Here is a 20,284-nt window from a genome sequence, read left to right as displayed (position 1 = left end):
AGCATCATGTCAACACCACAGTCTACCTGGGTATTGTTGCTGACCATGTCCATCCCTTTATGATCACAGTGTACCCATCCTCTGATGGCTACTTCCAGCATTATAACACGCCACATCAAAAATCGAGAATCATCTCAGACTGCTTTCTTGAACATGACTAAGTTCACAGTACTCAAATGGCCTCCATAGTATGCAGATCTTAATCCAATAGAGCACCTTTGGGATGTGGTGGAATGGGAGATTTGCATCATGGATGTGGAGCCGACGAATCTGCAGCAACTGCGTGATGCTATCAGGTCAATATGAACCAAAATCTCTGAGGAATACCTCCAGTACTGTTGAATCTATGCCACGAAGGATTAAGGCAGTTCTACAGGCAAAAGTGGTCCAACCTGGTACTAGTAAGGTGTACCTAATAAAGTGGCCGGTAAGTGTATTTTCAAACACTAAACTCTTAAGTCAATTTGTAGTAATATTTCATGAAATAAATGCAGCCTTGGTGAACATACACACATAAAAAAAAAAAAATTCTGACCAACAACGTATCCTTCATTGTGATCAAGCATTAACGAGTGTGTATGAAGAGAAAAGTGAGTGTGTGTTTGTGTGGGATTATGTAAAGGTGTTGACAGCTCATGACCCGCTGGTCTCCATCCAGTAGCAGAGCAGCGAGTGACGGAGCCACTGTACAAATGCAGGATTAATGAGGCTCTTTGAGGAGAAGAACAGGAGGATCAGTCAAGTGGACCATAGAACAGAGCTGAACTATTAACACACACAAACACACTTGTTTATATGGTTTACGGGGACTCTCCATAGGCATTAAGTATTTTATATTGTAAAAAAACATTTTCACATTTCCGGGTTTCTCAGCAGCGGAAGTCATACTAGTTGGGAGAGTACCACAGATACTTTTTGGCATTATTAAATTTGCTGAAAAAGAAGAAAAAGCCAACAATAGTGTTAAGACTTTTGGAAAAAGGGAAATAAAATAGTGTGAGACCCACAACGGCAGCCAGAAGAGAGAGCAATTTTAGATTTGCAATGTCATGCAATGTCTGCATGAACCAGAATTTGTAACATTTTTTTTTTCCGGATTGTAACGCAACTCCTACAGAAACAAAATATTATATGAGAAAACAGTGGGTGTGGCTTGTGGTTTTCTTCTGTGAGCAGATTGGATTTAGTAAAGTAGAAAGATCGGGAAAAATGTTTGGGGAGAATTATTAGTACCTAACAGACACCTCCTCCTCACCATTTCTGTTTGATGTCATTGCGCATAACTGACAGTTGGAGGGGCGTGGCTAAGTATGTTAGCCACACCCAATACCTAAGACTGACGTAATCTGAGAATCTAACTAACAACTAAAAGGAAGTGCATTTGCAGATTTCGATTTTAGATTCCAAGGGCAACCTTTTTTTTTCCTAATGACCTGCGCAGACGAATTGTTCACTACAAAAACTAGCAGTGTGAGCCAACAAAATCAATGTGTTTAATTTTGATGTCATGTGTACTTTATGTTGGATATCACCAGTATGTTGGCTTTCTCAAACCACCATAATGAAAACGGGTCATTGTGGATGCATGTTGTGTAACAAGGTGTTTGCGTATTGAGTTGGAGCAGAAGTGAGCTGTACCGAGCACTGTGTTCTGGACTGTGGTGTCAGGATCATCCATGTAGAGCAGCAGCTGCTGGAACAGGAGCTCCAGGTGTGGACGGTTGGACTGCATGTCATAGTTTTTCCCCAAAGAGCAGAACCACACACTCAGAGACTTGAGAGCCTCCACACGCACGTCTTCACTGCTGTCATCCACACGCTTCAGCAGCTCTGAAACACACAGAAAAACCGCCTCACATACGTCATCTGAGCCCTCCGCAGTAACAGCTATTATATTAAGGTATTTTTACACACCAAAGGGGCACAAAAAAACAAGCCTGAAGCTATAGAGCCAGATCAGTATTAAAAAGAGTACAATTGCAAAAATAAAACTCATACACGCACAGCGCATTTTACATTTTCAATTGATAAAATCAAAAGACAATTCATAAACACACAAACAATTTATAAATTAAATATTTTATGTTTTGAATTAACTAATTGGATTTGCGCATTTATAAACTGTGTTTTGAATTTATGAATTGTGTTCTGTGTATTTACGAATTGTGTTTAGAATTTACGAACTGTGTGTTGAATTTATAAATTGGATTTATGTATTTACAAGTTGTTTTGAATTTACGAATTGGATTTGTGTATTTACAAATTGTGTTGTGAACTTACTAATTGGATTCATGTATTAACAAGTTGTGTTGTGTATTAATGAATTGTGTTTTGAATTAACAAATTGGATTGACGCATTTATAAATTGTGTTCAGAATTGTATGAATTGTGTTTTGAATTTTATGAATTGTGTTTTAAATTTACAAATCGTGTTTTAAATTTAGGAATTGTGTTTATTTACGAATTGTGTTTTGTGCATTTACGAATTGTGATTTGAATTTACAAATTGGATTAATGTGTTTACAAGTTCTGCTGTGAATATAAGATTTGTGCTTTGTGTATTTACGAATTGAGTTTTGAATTTAAAAATTGGATTTGCGTATTTATACATGGTGTTTTGAATTTACGGATTGTGTTCTGAAATTACAATTTTTTTTTGTATTCATGAATTGTGTTTTGAGTTTATGAATTGAATTCATGTTTTTACAGTTGGCGTTTCTGTGTGGAGTTTGGATGTTCTCCTGCGCTCGCATGGGTTTCCTCCGGGTGCTCCGGTTTCCCCCCACAGTCAAAAGACATGCGGAACAGGTGAATTGGGTTGGCTAAATTGTCTGTCGTGTATGAGTGTGTGTGTGTGTGTGTGTGTGTATGTTTCCCAGAGATGGGTTGCGGCTGGAAGGGCATCCGCTGCGTAAAAACGTGATGTATAAGTTGGCGGTTCATTTCGCTGTGGTGACCCTGGATTATTAAAGGGACTAAGCCGACAAGAAAATGAGTGAATGAAAATTGTGTTGTGAACTTACAAATTGGATTCATGTAAAATATAAAGATAAGATCAGATTAAAAGAAGGAAAACAAGATCAGACAAAGTGTTTTTGGTCTCGTATGCTCGATGCCGCAGAATTACCATCTGTAAATAAACTCCTTTGATTTAAACGGAGATTATTTTACAGTGTACACTGCAAAACCGGTCAAACATACATGTGTGGAGAAATTACGTTTTAAAAGTATTTAAAAGACTCAAATACTTTATATCTAATGTAAATATACAGAAATATTGTGAAATATTATTACAACTTCAAATAAAGATTTACTGTATTACATTATTTTAAACAAAATGTATTTATTTTTGTGATGCAAATCTGAATCCAAAATATTCTGTCAGAATTTGAGTGAGTTTATTCATGAATATTCACAGTAGTCATTCATTTTCCGAAGGGCTTAGTCTCTATTTCAGAGGTCACCACAGTGGAGTGAACCACCAACTATGTTAACATATGTTTTAGGCAGCGGGAACAGCCATACACTCTCGCATTCACACACACGCTCATACGCTATGCCCAGTTTAGCTTATTCAGTTCACCTATAGCGCATGTCTTTGGACTGTGAGGGAAACCGGAGCACTCGAAGGATGATTCAGACTGGTGGAGGTTGGTGTAATTGTGTAGGGGATATTTCGTATTTTCTTGGCACACTTTGGGTCCAGTTGTACCAATTGAGCATCAGCACCACAGTCTACCTGGGTATTGTTGCTGACCATGTCTATTCCTTTATGACCACAGTGTACCCATCTTCTGATGGCTACTTCCAGCATTATAACGTGCCACATCAAAAATCGAGAATCATCTCAGACTGCTTTCTTGAACATGACTAAGTTCACAGTACTCAAATGGCCTCCATAGTATGCAGATCTCAATCCAATAGAGCACCTTTGGGATGTGGTGGAATGGGAGATTCGCATCATGGATGTGCAGCCGACAAATCTGCAGCAACTGCGCGATGCTATCAGGTCAATATGAATCAAAATCTCTGAGGAACACCTCCAGTACTGTTGAATCTATGCCACGAAGGATTAAGGCAGTTCTACAGGCAAATCGTGTTTTAAATTTAGGAATTGTGTTTATTTACGAATTGTGTTTTGTGCATTTACGAATTGTGATTTGAATTTACAAATTGGATTAATGTGTTTACAAGTTCTGCTGTGAATATAAGATTTGTGCTTTGTGTATTTACGAATTGAGTTTTGAATTTAAAAATTGGATTTGCGTATTTATACATGGTGTTTTGAATTTACGGATTGTGTTCTGAAATTACAATTTTTTTTTGTATTCATGAATTGTGTTTTGAGTTTATGAATTGAATTCATGTTTTTACAGTTGGCTTTTCTGTGTGGAGTTTGGATGTTCTCCTGCGCTCGCATGGGTTTCCTCCGGGTGCTCCGGTTTCCCCCTACAGTCAAAAGACATGCGGAACAGGTGAATTGGGTTGGCTAAATTGTCTGTCGTGTATGAGTGTGTGTGTGTGTGTGTGTGTGTGTGTGTATGTTTCCCAGAGATGGGTTGCGGCTGGAAGGGCATCCGCTGCGTAAAAACGTGATGTATAAGTTGGCGGTTCATTTCGCTGTGGTGACCCTGGATTATTAAAGGGACTAAGCCGACAAGAAAATGAGTGAATGAAAATTGTGTTGTGAACTTACAAATTGGATTCATGTATTTACAAGTTTTGTTGTGTATTTATGAATTGTGTTTTGAATTTATGAATTGTGTTTTGTGCAGTTATGAATTGTGTTTTGTGTATTTAGGAATTGTGTTTTGAATTTACCAATTGGATTCATGCGTTTACAAGTCATGTGTTTACAAATTTACGAATTGTGTTTTGAATTTACAAATTGGATTTGCATATTTATGGATGGTGCCTTGAATGTTTTGGGTATTTACGAATTGTGTTTTGAATTTAAGAATTAGATTTGCAAATTTATAAGTTGTTTTGAATTTATGAATTGTGTTTTGAATTTATGAATTGTGTTTTGAATTTATGAATTGTGTTTTGTGTATTTACGAATTGTGTTTTGAATATAAGAATTGGATTTGCAAATTTATGAGTTGTTTTGAATTTATGAATTGTGTTTTGAATTTACAAATTGGATTTGCATATTTATGGATGGTGCCTTGAATGTTTTGGGTATTTACGAATTGTGTTTTGAATTTAATAATTGGATTTGCAAATTTATGAGTTGTTTTGAATTTATGAATTGTGTTTTGAATTTATGACTTGTGTCCGGTATTTACGAACTGTGTTTTGAATTTTGGATTTTCTTATTTATGAATTGGATTTTCATATTTATAAATTGTGTTTTGAATTTTATGAATTGTGTTTTGAATTTACTAAATGTATTTTGTGTATTTATAAATTGTTTTGAATTTTGGATTTTCTTATTTATGAATTGGATTTTCATATTTATAAATTGTGTTTTGAATTTTATGAATTGTGTTTTGAATTTACTAAATGTATTTTGTGTATTTATAAATTGTTTTGAATTTTTGGATTTGCATACTTATGAATTGTGTTTTAAATTTAGGAAATTTTTTTGTGTATAGCGTCTTTACACTGAATTCTGAGCAGACCTGCTTTAGTGTTGCCTTAAAGGTTCTGTAAAGTGTTTTTTTTTTTTTTTTATTCGATGTTTGACGTAATCTCAACCAAAACATCAAGACAGGGAGGGACATATATTAGCCCCTCCCTTTAAAAAAACAGCCAGCGTTTAGTTTTTATCACAGCTCTGCCAGTGGAAGTGGTTGAGCTCAAGGGCATCAAATGAAAACAAATGAGAAGGGAACAGGGCATGTCAGACACTAGAGAGCGTTTAATTGGTCAGAAGATTTGATGAGAAGCTAAAGTATGAGGTGATGGGGAAAAAACTGATTGATACATTTAGGTGGAAGTGACAATCTGCAAGTTTCACATGTTTATATGAGTTTTATATCTTTTAAACGGAAATTTTGTCAAACAGGACCTTTAAATCGGCTGTGTAAAGATAATTTTATACACAGATGTGACTAATGTGACTAAGACAGCAGAATCTGAAAATAAAAAGTCCCTGCTGTAAATTTTAATATTACCTGGATAGACTTGGTTGAGCTTGTCAGTGCTGATCTGCTGAGCTGTGATCTTCAGCAGGGAGGTCAGAGATCTACAGGCCAGAAGACGAGCCAGTTTTGAGTCTTCCTCCAGTGCAGAGATCAGCAGAGAGGAGAGAGAGTCCACCGCTGACACCACCTCAACACACAACAGAACACTACATATTACATACACAACACTATGCACTGTAAACAATAGGGAATCAAACATATTCATACTTTTAGTAAGCAAGAACATACAGTACTAAACCAAACTAAATTAAAACAAAGTGAGAAAAAATGATACAAGAAACGTGACAGTAAGGACATTTGTCACATTTCTTTCCAAAATGAATGATGTTCTATTGTTAGAGGATCATTGATAATAATTGAGACACTGACACTGAAGTCTGGATGAATGAAAATGTCAACCGTCATCACAGGAATAAAATACATTCAAACATGAAACTGCTATTTTTAATATTTCACACTGTTTGTACAGTATTTTTGAGCAAACAAATGCAGACTTGCTGAGAATGTGAGAATAAATTCTCTCTCTCTCTCTCTCTCTCTCTCTCTCTCTCTCTCTCTCTCCATCTATATCTATATCTATCTATCTATCTATCTATCTATCTATCTATCTATCTATCTATCTATCTATCTATCTATCTATCTATCTATCTATATATATATATATATATATATATATATATATATATATATATATATATGAATTATTTAAGGACCAGGAGGAAGACGAGCGATTCGAAGGCGATTGGTGGATTCACAGATGCCAAACGAACTGCGCTAACTGGGCAAACGAGACAGGTTCCGAAACAAAAAGTGTTTCTGAAAACTTGCAACGAGTCTGTTACAGTGCTGTGGAGGAATTTTGGCCGACTCATCTATTTTCAGAATTGTTGTAATTCAGCCACATTGAAAAATTTTTTGAGCATGAACTGACTTTTTAAGGTCATGCCGCAGCATCTTAATTGGATTGAGCTCAGGACTTTGACTAGGCCACTTTAAGGTTTTTCTTTGTTTTCTTCAGCCCTTCAAAAAAGGACTTACAGGTGTGCTTTGGATTGTTGTTCTTCTGCAGAAACTAAGTTTGCTTCAGCTTAAGGTCACTAACAGATGGCCGGACATTCTCCTTCAGGATATTTTGGTACACAGCAGAATTCAAGGTTCCACTCATAACAGCAAGTCTTCAAGGTCCTGAAACAGTAAAATGGCCCCCGACCATCACACTATCACCAACACCACCACATTTTAAATTTTGCTATGATGTTCTTTTTCTGAAATGTGGTCTCACTTTTAAGCCACACATAATGAGACACACAGCTTCCAAAATGTCAGTCCACATAGTATTTTCCCCAAAATCTCGGCAATTATCAAGATGTTTTCTGACAAAACTGAGACGTGCCTTTATGTTCTTTTTTTCTCAGCATTGGTTTTCTTCTTTGAACTCTGCCATAGGATGCATTTTTGCCCAGTCTCTTTGTTATGGTGGAGTCATGAACACTCACCTTAACTGTGGCCTGCAGTTCTTTGGGTGTTGTTGTCGGGTCTTTTTAGACCTTTTGGATGAGTTGTCGCAGTGATGTTAGGGTGATGTTGGTCAGCTAGCCACTCCTCCAAAAAGATTTCCATTGTTCCATGTTTTTATCGCTTGTAGATAAAGGCTCTCATCGTGGTTCGCTGCAGATCCAAAGCTTTACAAATGGCTTTTCCAGACTAGTGGAATATTTTCTTTCTCATTTGTTTTTGAATTTTTTTAAACCTCGGCATAATGTCTAGCTTTTGAGGATCTTTTGGTCTACTTCACTTGTCGGAAAGTTCTTAAAAAATTTTTTTTTTTCACAGGACTATGTAGTTTTGGATTTTGTTTCCCCTTAATAATGAAAACCTTCATTTTAAAACTGCATGATGTTTTTACTTGTATCTTTGGCTAATATTTACATTTGTTTGATGATCTGAAACATTAAAGTGTGACAAACATGCAAAAACTGAGAATTCAGAAAGGGGGCAAACACTATTTCACACCACTGTGTGTATAAATATTATATTATATATTATAGAACAAAAGATAGAAAGTCAAAGTGGTTTGGAACAAGTGAAGGACGAGTAAAGAAAGACTAATGAGACTAATGGTACTTTTTAAAGGCTCAGCTGTACTGATAGTGTTATTTATGCGTGTGTATTATTACTCTCTCTGCTGGGAAAGCCTCTCCATGTAGGACAGCTAACAGACAGCTGAGAGCAGCGGTTCTGACAGCTGCAGCTGATCGACCTGAACGCCACACCAGATTGGGCATCAACAAATCCTGCAGGACCATCTCCATGTGTTCACCAAACTGCCTACAGAGAGAAAACACCTCATTAGGGACAAATAATTTAAACAAGCAAACGCCAAGGTCTAAACTATTATTCTTAAAGGGATAGTTCACCCAAAAATGAAAAAACCTGATTAATTACGGTAGCTGTCACTCTCCATCGGCAAAACCAAAATCACACAATACAATTTCAATACAAGTCCTACTCTACATTCGTTCTTATTCTGTAAGCCATTATAGCCCGATCGAATTTACAGTTTTACAAAATCATCCCTTCTGTGAGTACAGTAAATATGTTTCCATATATTATCAAATTATTATTAACAAGTAACTTAACAAAATTATTAGCCATTTTTCAATTATTTCCAACTTATTTCTTTTGTCTTGCCATGATGACAAGGCTTAATATTTTACTAGTTATCTTGCAAGATACTAATATTCATAACCGCTTTAAGATGCTTGCAGCATGTGCAGTAGTTTTCCCTGTGGATATTTCCATTGATGTCTTTCTTATTCAGGGTATATGCAGGAATCCTAAAGATAATTTCAATGCCTTTTTAAGACTTTTTAGACCTCTTCAAGTTCTAATCAGTATCAAACCTTTAACTTAATAAACAGTTGTTAATGAACAGTTGTAGTTGAATAAATGAATGGAGCACAACCATTCAACAGAACTCAGATAACTCGGAAGAAACAAATCTTGAAAGAATTAATTATGCAGCAACTGGCTTCAGCCACTGTTTGAACTTGTCTTTCTCCAACCAAGAGTACGCAATCTTACATTTTCCCATTTTGCCGTCTGTTTCGCTACATGAGTGGAGAGCGTCACATCACCTTTCTGTGTCTGTTGCAAATGACGTGACATCACCCGGACAGTGGAGTTTGGCTGGTCTGAACCGATCATGTGGATCGAGCACACCGTTGTTAACATAAGGTGGAAAATGAATATATTTATGCTGTTTTGGAGTCAAACACTTTGGAAAACACTTGAACAAATTTTAACACCACATAAAAACGCTATTAAGACTTTTTTTACATTTTTTATAATTATTTTTTTGGGGGTTTTCCCCTTTATTGTATAGGAAAGTAGAGAGTATTGACAGCAAAGCATGGGGAGCAGAGAGAGGGCAAGGATTGGCATAGTGAGCAGCGGAGTGCATGTGTCAACGCACTAACCACTACACCACTGGCACCGACATTAAGACTTTTTAATAGATTTTAAGAGCCTTAAATTTCTCATAATTGATTTATCAACTTTTAATACTTTTTAAGACCCCGCGGACACCCTGTTATTCATAAATCAACATTAACTTTATTTATTAACAGAGCAAATTTAAGTTCAACCTCAGTTGGCCAAAGTGCTGCACAGAAGTATTAAAGGAAAAAAGAGAGAGAGAAGAAAGGAAAAAAGAAAATAAATAACATTAATATACTTGAATGCAAATATCTCTACACATTATTTACAAGCACAAGAGAAAAGATGCGTTTTTAGCTTTGATTTGAAGTTAAGTAGCGTGGAGGCAGTTCTGATAGGTGGTGGCACACTGTTCTTTAGCTTTGGATCAATTACGCTGCAGGCGAGATTGTGGTATGAACATAAATATGGCAAATGATCACTATCTTTAAACAATAGACGTCTGATATGTCGTGTGTGTGTTGCTGTTCCTCTCACTCTGCTCTTATTTCACTTTGCAAATCAAAGATCCACATGAAACAGAGGAATCTGAGGGGAGCAAAGGGGATTTTGCTGCATAACTGAAATGCTCCTTTATTGGTGTAATTATGAAAGCGTGTCTTTGAAATACATGATATCTAAATTCATGTCAGGCTTCACAAAAGATCTCTGTTCAAAGATCATCTCTAAATCCATTAATCATTGTAATCATGAACAGCACAAATAAAATAACAGGAGGTGGCATACCTAAAATTTCAAGTGCACATGCGTCCAAAATGGATGCAAATTTGAGCCTGTTACACTTTTCCCCCTTCATAACTATGACATGAATTGTGAAATACACTATCAGATGTTGTCAGCATTTAGGAGTGTGTATTAAGTGTGTGTGTGTGTGTGTGTGTGTATGTGTGTACGTGTTTTTGTGACATATCAGGACACAAATCTGTATAATGACATGGGTATGACACAGGTATTACAAAAAGGAGGTGAAATATGAGGACATTGGTGACGTCCTCATTTCTCAAAATGCTTATAAATCCTACAGAATGAGTTTAATCAGAGAGTAAAGCTGCACACAATCTCCTGTGATGGTTGGGTTTAGGGGTGGGGTGGGGTGAGGGCAATATAATATACGGTTTGGGCTGCATAAAATGAATGGAAACCTATGTAATGTCCCCACTTTTCACAAAAACAAACATGTGTGTGTGTGTGTGTGTGTGTGTGTGTGTGTGTGTGTGTGTGTGTGTGTGTGTGTGTGTGATAACTGACCCCTGTGAGTCCAGTGTGTTTTTGGCGTCCAGCAGTAGTTTGGACAGCATGGTGAAGATGTGCAGCCTCATCTCAGGCTCTCGGCTGGGGTCAACACAGCTCTTCAACAGAGGCAGGAGAGCTGGAAGAAACTCGCCTACCACAGGACCTGAAGGAAAACAGAAACATTCTTTTGCCATGAAGCAATTTACATTTCATAAGATGTCACTAAAATGTTTGCCTTCATTTGTGAAAATATGTTTCTATTCGTTTATTTATTCATTCATTTATTATCTGCCGCTTTTCCAGGGCCGGGTCGCGGGGGTAGTCAGAACCACAGACTTCCTTCTCCCCAGACACTTCCTCCAGCTCCTCCAGGGGAATCCTAAGGCGTTCCTAGGTCAGACGAGAGATATAGTCCCTCCATCCTGTCCTGGGTCTTTCCCGAGGCCTCCTGCTGGTGGGACATGCCTGGAATACCTTCCTAGGTAGGCGTCCAGGAGGCATCCTAAACAGATGCCTGCGCCAACTCAGCTGACTTCTCTCGATGTGGAGGCTCTACTCCGAGCTCCTCCCAGGTGAAAGAGCTCCTCACCTATAAGGGTGCGCCCTGCCACCCTGTGAGGTAAACTCATTTCGGCCGCTTGTAACTGAGATCTTGTCCTTTCAGTCATAACCCAAAGCTTATGACCATAGGTGAGAGTAGGAAAGTAGATTGACCGGTAAATTAAGAGCTTTGTCTTTCTTTAATTGTAAAAGATTTCACATGAATCAGCACCAGTGTTCATAACAGGAAGACAATCCGAAATACAGAAATAAGTGTGGAAGGTTTTATTAAAGTATCTTAAATAACCTAACTGTCTTCAGAACAGATTAGATGGTTTTTAAGATGCTTAGATTTGAAGTTTAGATTATTTTCATTCAGTCGGTCCACTGTTTTGTGCAAGTATGACAAACTGTATATAGAATAAATTCACAAAGCTAAAGTCTAAGCATTATGTTTTTACTATATATATATATATATATATATATATATATATATATATATATATATATATATATATATATATATATATATATATATATATATATTGAAATGATATAATTTATGTGTAACATGATTGTAGTTTGCTCTTGTTGTAAATCACTGCGACGGTTTCAGCTAGTGATGAAATGTATAAAATGAATGTTACTACACTCACAATTATTTTTGCTGCTTGTTCAATTTACTTATTTAAAGGGTCACGAAACACCAAAACACATTTTTTGAGCTGTTGACAGTCATATATGTGTCCCATGCTGCTAAAACACCATTAGGACAACTATATCACACTAAAAAGTGAAAATTGTTTGTTTTTGCGTTATTTCGAGCAAATTCGTACTTCTGGCTTGAAACAAATTTTTGAAGCTGCGTCACGGCGATCTTAGTGTGTATTCCAGCATGTAGACTGGACGTCTGTACCTGGGAGCGCCCTATTACGTCTTTAAGTGTGCTGCATTAATGCATGAGTAAAACTTGGTTCAAACCAATCAGCACGCTCTATTGTGCAACTTCATTAATATTCATTAATGTTACAGTGTTCAGACGGCAGAAAGACGCCACGTCATGTTGCCAAAACAAGCGTGCAGTGTTGCTTTTATAATTTGCTGAAGTAAAGGTTTTGTTTTCATCTTCGCTCTATGAGAGCGCAGCTGGACTCACGTGTGGATTACAGTATCGAACTAACTATTGCTCCGAGTTAGCACATGTTAGCACCACAATCAAACTTACCCTCGTGTAGGATTTTCACCGCATTTTGTGACAGGAATAACACACACGGCTTTCTGACACTACCTGCCGAGTGCATCTAAGTTTCCGGGAAATGTGGAGGTGTTTTTTTCCTCTCATTCGTCGTGCGGTAACAAACATTGCATGAAAAATACACTCTTAGAGCAGTTCCTCAGTCAAATATCTTGTTTGTCACGAGGAGCATAAATTAATTCCCTGAATGAAAGAGCCAAGCTGCAGTTAAAGTCCACCATTTAATAATTTGTGAAATAATTCAATTACTGATGACCATGTAACCACAGTCACTGTCTTTCTCCCCTGTGTGTGTGTGTGTGTGTGTGTGTGTTGGATAAGAAAATCAGCTTGTGCCCAAATCAACACTTCCATTTTTATGCAAATTTTTTACAGACCCTCCCTCTTTTGCTTCTAAGACACTCCCCACTAAACAGAGCTGGACACGCCCACTTTACTGACTTTATTCCAAAGTTGATGTGTGAAAACACCCTGCTGAAACAAGCGGGTTTCATGGCCCTTTAAAATGAGCTGAATCAAGACAATTCTTGAGTTTTTTTTTTGGACAACTTAATTGTTTTATGTTCATTTTTTTAATGTGAAATTTGTAAAAAAAAAAAAAAAAAAAGACAACATGAAGGTATTATGTGAAATACAGCATTTTTTACAGAGTAGTTAAGAAAAGCTTGTAAAAAATTTAAAGACTTTTAAGACCTTTTTAATACCAATATGGATGAAATTTTACATTATGCAGGGCTAAACACAAAGGATTTTTTTCTAATGGCCCAGTATTATCATGAGGAATAATACAGTATAATTGTTTTTAGTTGTCTTTCACTGATTGGGGAATTTGCTGTAAAAATGTCTGTTGTGAATAGTATCTCTTTGCAATAAAAAACCATAAATACAATATTTCAGTAAATTTAAGACTTTTTAAGGCCTAAAATTTCATTCTTGAAATGTAAGACCTATTAAGACCCAGCGGACGCCCTGAAAAAATGAGAAATCTGTATCAAAAATGGCTAATTTGTTTGTAAACCTTCAAACCAAAATTGATATACCATGACCTATCATAACTGTGTTTTGGAGGATCCAATCAGCCTAGGGTATATAGGATATAGGGTATATAGAGGAAGTTGAGAGCGACATTTAATAACTTTCCAAGACTCTCTACATACATTTTAAAACCCTCATCACCTGATTGTATAAAAATACTGATTATAAGAAGTACTGATTGTAAGAAACGAATACTAAACTAAAACATTAGTCATATACAAAGTAAAAATGCTAATTGGTGCCTTTAAAACTGAAGGAATAGCGGTGTTGCCTTTGTTACAGTAGTAGATAAAGCAGCATGATGTCATGAAATTGATCAATTATATGAATTACACAGCACCCCAATATTATGATTAAATTCAGGAAAATGATACAACATTTAATACCTTGTAAAAAAAAGCATTTTAGACTTTTTAATACTTTTTAAGGACCTTAAATTTCCCTAAATTGATTTATCAACTTTAAATACTTTAAAAGACCCCGTGGACACCCTGTATTAGACTGACTTCTGAAGGATTTTCGTGACTCACCGGACTGCATGGCGATGATCTCCAGCTGGGTTTTCTGGATGGAGAAGCTAGTCCAGGTCTGATGAGAGTCTGACAGCCATTGGAGAAGATCTGCCATGTGCTGACGGTACAGATCACACACTCCACTCAGAGCCTGAGCCGCACACACACTCCTCAGCAACTCCTCTGCCTGACAGACACACAGAGAGAGAAAACACTGGTCAATTTCACTGAAAAATAAAAGGTTTTGTCTTGTTTCTTGTCCAAATATCGATTTCAGAAATAATAAGTCAAAATAAATTCAGTTATTTCTTGAAACAAGCAAAATAATCTTATTTTATCTTAAGTGTTTTACGAAAAGACACCTGCTTTTGACTAATAGTTTCTAAAAATGAGACAGAAAACAGAAATTGGTCAAAAATATACGGGTAGGGCTAATAATTCAGGAGGACTAATAATTCTGACTTCAACTGTTCAAGAAGACTTAGTAAAACCTGGTATTTTTCTTGAGTCCTTGCAGTATGTTCAGTATATAAGCTAATTGTGTATGTGTGTGTGTGTTTTACCTTGCTGTGCTGTTCGTGCTGTGAGGCGACACTCTGAACAGACACCAGAACCTTGAGCAGCTGCAGACTGATGACATCACAGTCCTGCTGACCCACACCCAGCACTGCATCCACACACACCAGCAGCTGATCAACATACAGCACCTGAAAGACACAAACAGAGAGACAGAGAAATTACACATCAGCACATCGTCTGATTTTCAGCTTGAACAATTTAAAGGGCCACGAAACACCAAAGCACATTTTTTGACAGTCTGTTGACAGTCATATGAGTGTCCCACGCTGCTAAAAACACTATTAGGACACATATATTTTACTAAAAAGTTCAAATTGGTTGTTTTTGAGATATTTCGAGCAAATTTGTTCTTCCAGTTTAAAATAAATTTTTGAAGCTGCGTCACAGCGATTAAATACTTGTGTAAATTATAGCATGTAGACTGGATGTCTGTACCGGTGAGTACATCATGACGTCTCTGGGTGTGCTGCATTAATTCATGAGAAAGACTAATACGAATATGCATGATAGCTTTGAAGACTGTTTTTACCTGTTACAGTGTTCAGATGGCAGAGAGACGCCACGTTGTGTTGCCAAAATAAGCGAAAGAACAAAAATAGTTTGGAGACACAGGTCGTCAGTGTTGCATTTATAAATGTGCTGCAACAAAGGTTTTGTTTTCATTTCCCGCTATGAGAGCGCAGCTGGACTCACGTGTGGGTTACAGTACAATCAACAGAAATAAGTTTGTAAGGAACATTTTTTACCCGAGAGCTTTTCACATCAGGAAATAGTGAAATCCGGATTTGGTGCTCGTCTGCTTTTAAAAAAGATGCAGTTCCAGTTGGTGTTGATTGTCCTGTCTCTACAGATTTGGTAAGTGAGTGATCAGTGGTCTTTGTTTGTTTGTTCATGGCCAAAGTTAGCTCGTATCGTCAGTAGTACTCTTTCAGGTTTTAAAGACAGACTTTAGTCAAAATTATTTAGTTGCTAAGTTAACAGGGCGTTAATATCACTACAATATTATGGACTGAAAGATCCACTGTAAATGCTGCTCTCCAAGTGTAAACATGTAAACACCGCAATCAAACTATTACCGCTGTGAAATATTTTTAGCCGCATTTTGAGACAGGATAGTCAATAAACACGGCTTTATTTTTTGTTAAGGGAACAAAGCAAACATCTCAACTCTTTGAACCCATGAAGCAGCCCTAAACACCCAACGAACATGTCTTTCCATCAGTGTCTGTTATTTTGTGTATGCACTTTCAGCCTCTCTCAGGAACTGTGTGTGTGTGTGTGTGTGTGTGTGTGTGTGTGTTTGCGTTTCTTTTTATGTCTAGACAGTGTGTGACTTTGACAGTGAACAGGGACTCAGTGTTTCCTGCACTCATGAACATGAGCATCATTAACCTGCAGGTGTTTCACTGCCCACAGGAAGAGCCTGTGTCGCGCATGTGTTTGCCAGTGTGGGCGACACTTTTAATACTAAATATAGAAGGCAAAAGTGAAAAGCACACTGAAAAATAAATAATTAAATAAATACACACACACACACACACACACACACACACACACACACACACACACACACACTAGTAATACTTCCTCATGCTTGTGTATTACTCCACCCACATGGAGTGACAGAAAATCAATAAACTCACTACAGTTTGACAAATATTGCAGCTGTTAGACAACATCATGTACTTTTGAGCCTTTTAATGGCAAGAATGTAGTTATTTAGATTGCAACTATGCAGTTTATTTATAAGGATAGTGCCTTTTTTGAATATATATAATTTTGGAGATACAGCGTGTCGGCCATTAGCTTGTCATTGAAAAAAGACGGTTGACTATCTGCCACAAAATGGCGACAGAGACTGCATAATAAGAGCCCTTAGAGGAGGAAAAACTCGTAATTTCAAACTACAGCTGATCAAATCATTATAAAACAGGTAAGTGACACTGTAAGTCAATCTCTCTTTTGTACGTTGTAGTGCTGTATTTATACCATAGTAATCAGGTGTTTGCTTTGCTTTGGCTTTTTCGGGCTTAATTATTCTGATCTCCCGATTACAATAGAGAAATACTAGGAGGTCTCTGTAGACTGATGGCACATTAATCTTAAAATGTCAGCAAAATCACCTGTTTTGTCATCACTTTAGACATTATGCTAGAGAATCATTCAAATACTAGCTCTAAAGTGACGTTGGTGAAGTGGCAACAATTTCTGCTGTTCTGACGACAGCTGTAGATGTGAAAAAATGGCGGAAGAAAGTATTTTCTCATAAAAAAGAATTTTTAGACTCTCCGTGCTTGATTTTCCTTTTTTAAATACACGATTATTCAGTTGAACTGTTGTATAAATGCAATAACACACTCATAGCAGTGCAATATAGCTGTATGTCATCACTTAATTTTTTTTACTGACTTTCCCTACCAAGTGTGGAGTCAGGTGACCCTTCTGCATTTAATGCACAGGTGTGGTCCGGCGCAGCCTTTGTGTGACTATACATCGTGTAACTACACATCGCACATTTGCACTACATTGAAGACGATTTGAAGCTGCACCAGATATGCCTTGAGAAATAAATAATTTTGTTTCTAAAGGTGCAAGTTTTTTAACTGTTGGTTTCAGTCAGTGTGTTTTAATTTCAGTTGTTCAACATTGATTTGCAATAAATAATTACAGATAGTGGATAGTGTGTGTTTCCTTCATTTATTTTAAAATCAAGTAATGCATCCTTTATTCAAAAATCTCTCACTTGTAATATGTGAGGATATTTACCAGTGAACCGAAGTCAGTGAACTATGAGGGCAAAATAAATAAATATTAAAATAAAATAATCAAAGTTATTTAAAATATTAAATTAATCGAGATTTTTATTTTAGGCCAAATCGTCCAGCCCTAATTGTGAAATTTATTAGAATGTCGATTGAAGAAATATACAATAATCACTGTAATTTTATTTAAAGAAACAGTTCAAACAAAAATGACAAATTCCTCATCATTTACTCACACTCAAGTGGTTCTAAACATTTATGAATTGCAAAAGAAAATATTCTAATGAATGTCTGGACATTGGCAGCCATTGACATCTATAGTAGAAACGAAAATTAATACAGAAGTCATTGACTGCTTTTGGGTGAACTATATCCATTTATTACTGTATATCTCTGTATACTTTTAGAAATAAAGGTAGAATATCAGTCACTAGGGTGGTAACTTTTCAAAAAGCTACACATTTGTACCTAAAAGGTCCATATTGGTAACTAAAATGTAAATTGTAATACTTAAAATACATATCCAGTACCTAAAAAGTGACCTTCATTTCTGAAAGTGTAAAAGTCAGAATTTGTGAAGGTATTACATTCCAGCATTGTGACAACACTAATGTGAACTTTTATATGTACCTTTCTTTCGACAGCTGAGATTTACATTCCTGCTTAAATTCCCATGGCAACGGTGAAAACAAAACACGAGGAGCTTCTGTTTTCCATGTCCTACAGGCATCGCAAATTCAATTCACGAGACAAGATCACATCTTCTGCTGAAGAGCATCTGACATGCCCTCAAAAGAGGACCGCAGGCGTATTATTTCCAACATGGCCTGCTTTTTTCTTCCTGATGGTTTTGGAAAACAGACAGTGGAAAGTGTTCTGACAACAAGTGGATCAAAGAGCAGTGGGACATCAAAGGAGGCGAGATCACAACATCTGCTTTGGCTCACTCAACACCCATCTCGAGCCAAAGCGCTCCACATAAAACCTAAAACACATTCAAGATTTCATGACTTAATTACAAAAACAGTATATTTTGTATAGACCATATAGAGCCAGACTGATTGAAGTGTTAGTTCACCCAAAAATCAGACCTTCTGAGATCTTTGTTTGTATTCGTAACACAAATTAAAAGATTTAAGATGAAATCCTGGAGCTCTCTTATCCTTCATAAACAGTAATGGTCTTGACTTGTTCAAAGTCCAGAAAAAATACAAAAACAGTCCATCTGTTATCAGTGGTACAATAGGAACATTTTCAAGCAACAAGAGCCTTTTTGTGCGTATTAAGTTGAAGTACATTCAGTAGGTTGTTGTACACTAACCTGCACATTATTCAGTCACAAGATGTCACGAAAGCAGTCAAAATGGAAAGCTGACAGAAATTAAAACTGCTGATGGAGCATACACTAACCTGAGCATTATTGAGTCACAAGATGGCGGCAAACAGTCAAAAACACAAAGCTGATAGAAACAAAAACAGCTGATTGAGTATACACTAACCTGCACATTATTCAGTCCCGAGATGGCTACAAACAGTTAAAAATGCAAAGCTGACAGAACCAAAACAGCTGATGGAGGATACACTATCCTGGACATTATTCAGACACAACATGGTGCCAAGCAGTCAAAAACACAAAGCTGACAAAAGTGAAAACAGCTGATGAAGTATACACTAACCTCCCCATTATTCAGACACAACATGGTGCCAAGCAGTCAAAAACACAAAGCTGTTAGAAACGAAAACAGCTGATGGAGGATACACTAAAATGCACATTATTTAGTCACAAGGTGGCGACAAACAGTCAAAAACACAAAGCTGTTAGAAACGAAAACAGCTGATGGAGGATACACTAACCTGCACATTATTTAGTCACAAGGTGGCGCCAAACAGTCAAAAACACAAAGCTGAGAGAAATGAAAACAGCTGATGGAGAATACACTAACCTGCACATTATTAAGAAATAAGATGATGCCAAACAGTCAAAAACGCAAAGCTAAGAAATGAAAACAGCTGATTAAGTATACACTAACCTGTGTATTAATCAATCAAAACCTGCTGATTAGAGCATAGAGTAATATAAGAAAAAAAAATCTCAAGATATATAAATATGAAAGTATTCACTGATGGTCAGGGTGATTCGAAGATTCCAGATGAGCCTGCATTATTTAGCAGTTGTTATCTTGGGATAACATACTCTGAATGTCGTGACTAACCAATCAGAAGCGAGTATTTCAGACAGTCATGTAATAAACAAAACATAACGACTTTGTTCAGTTTATTCTTCTGAGTGTATGAAACTTGTTGGTGTTATACTGTCCCATATTCTGTTCATATTTTCTTCAAACTGAGGTCAAACGTATGTTTAAGTGTTTTTGCTGATCCATCCATGTGGTCAAAATATTTTTTAATATATTAAAAATTTGTGAAAATTGTAAATACTCTTACAATTTAAAAAAAATAATAATAAAAAATCTAAAGGTGTAGCAGTTTGTGCTTAAAATTTGATACTTTCCCTCTAAGATTCTTACATAAAAAACACCAATACAACAGAGTTTATTTGAAAGAGTATACATGTAAGTGTATTTACTGTCTTTATTTTGATTGCAAAAATAATAGTATTGATTACTTTTTGATTGTGTAGTAACACTTTACTTAAAGGGTGAGGGTCATGAAACCTATAAAATCATGATATGACACGTCACTGTCATTAGAAGCCCCTTT

General features: G+C 36.6%; 2 protein-coding genes across 2 annotated transcripts in view; one reads left to right on the top strand and one right to left on the bottom strand.

Moving 5' to 3' along the window:
• LOC141381148 (uncharacterized) overlaps nt 1–20,284 on the top strand; it is a 587,543-nt gene that overhangs the window by 81,334 nt on the left and 485,925 nt on the right. The window lies entirely within an intron of this gene.
• Nucleotides 1–20,284, bottom strand: part of dnaaf5 (dynein axonemal assembly factor 5) — a 42,954-nt gene that overhangs the window by 4,398 nt on the left and 18,272 nt on the right. Inside the window, exons 7-12 of the mRNA XM_073944160.1 lie at nt 14,786–14,929; nt 14,241–14,409; nt 10,896–11,043; nt 8,327–8,477; nt 6,120–6,276; nt 1,639–1,830 (exon numbers count right to left, since the gene is read on the bottom strand). Coding sequence (XP_073800261.1) covers nt 1,639–1,830; nt 6,120–6,276; nt 8,327–8,477; nt 10,896–11,043; nt 14,241–14,409; nt 14,786–14,929 — 961 coding nt within the window. The remainder of the gene's footprint in view (nt 1–1,638; nt 1,831–6,119; nt 6,277–8,326; nt 8,478–10,895; nt 11,044–14,240; nt 14,410–14,785; nt 14,930–20,284) is intronic.

The sequence above is a fragment of the Danio rerio genome, chromosome 3 (assembly GCF_049306965.1).
Source record: "Danio rerio strain Tuebingen ecotype United States chromosome 3, GRCz12tu, whole genome shotgun sequence".
NCBI lineage: Eukaryota > Metazoa > Chordata > Actinopteri > Cypriniformes > Danionidae > Danio > Danio rerio.
This window is presented reverse-complemented; position numbering and strand designations above follow the sequence as displayed.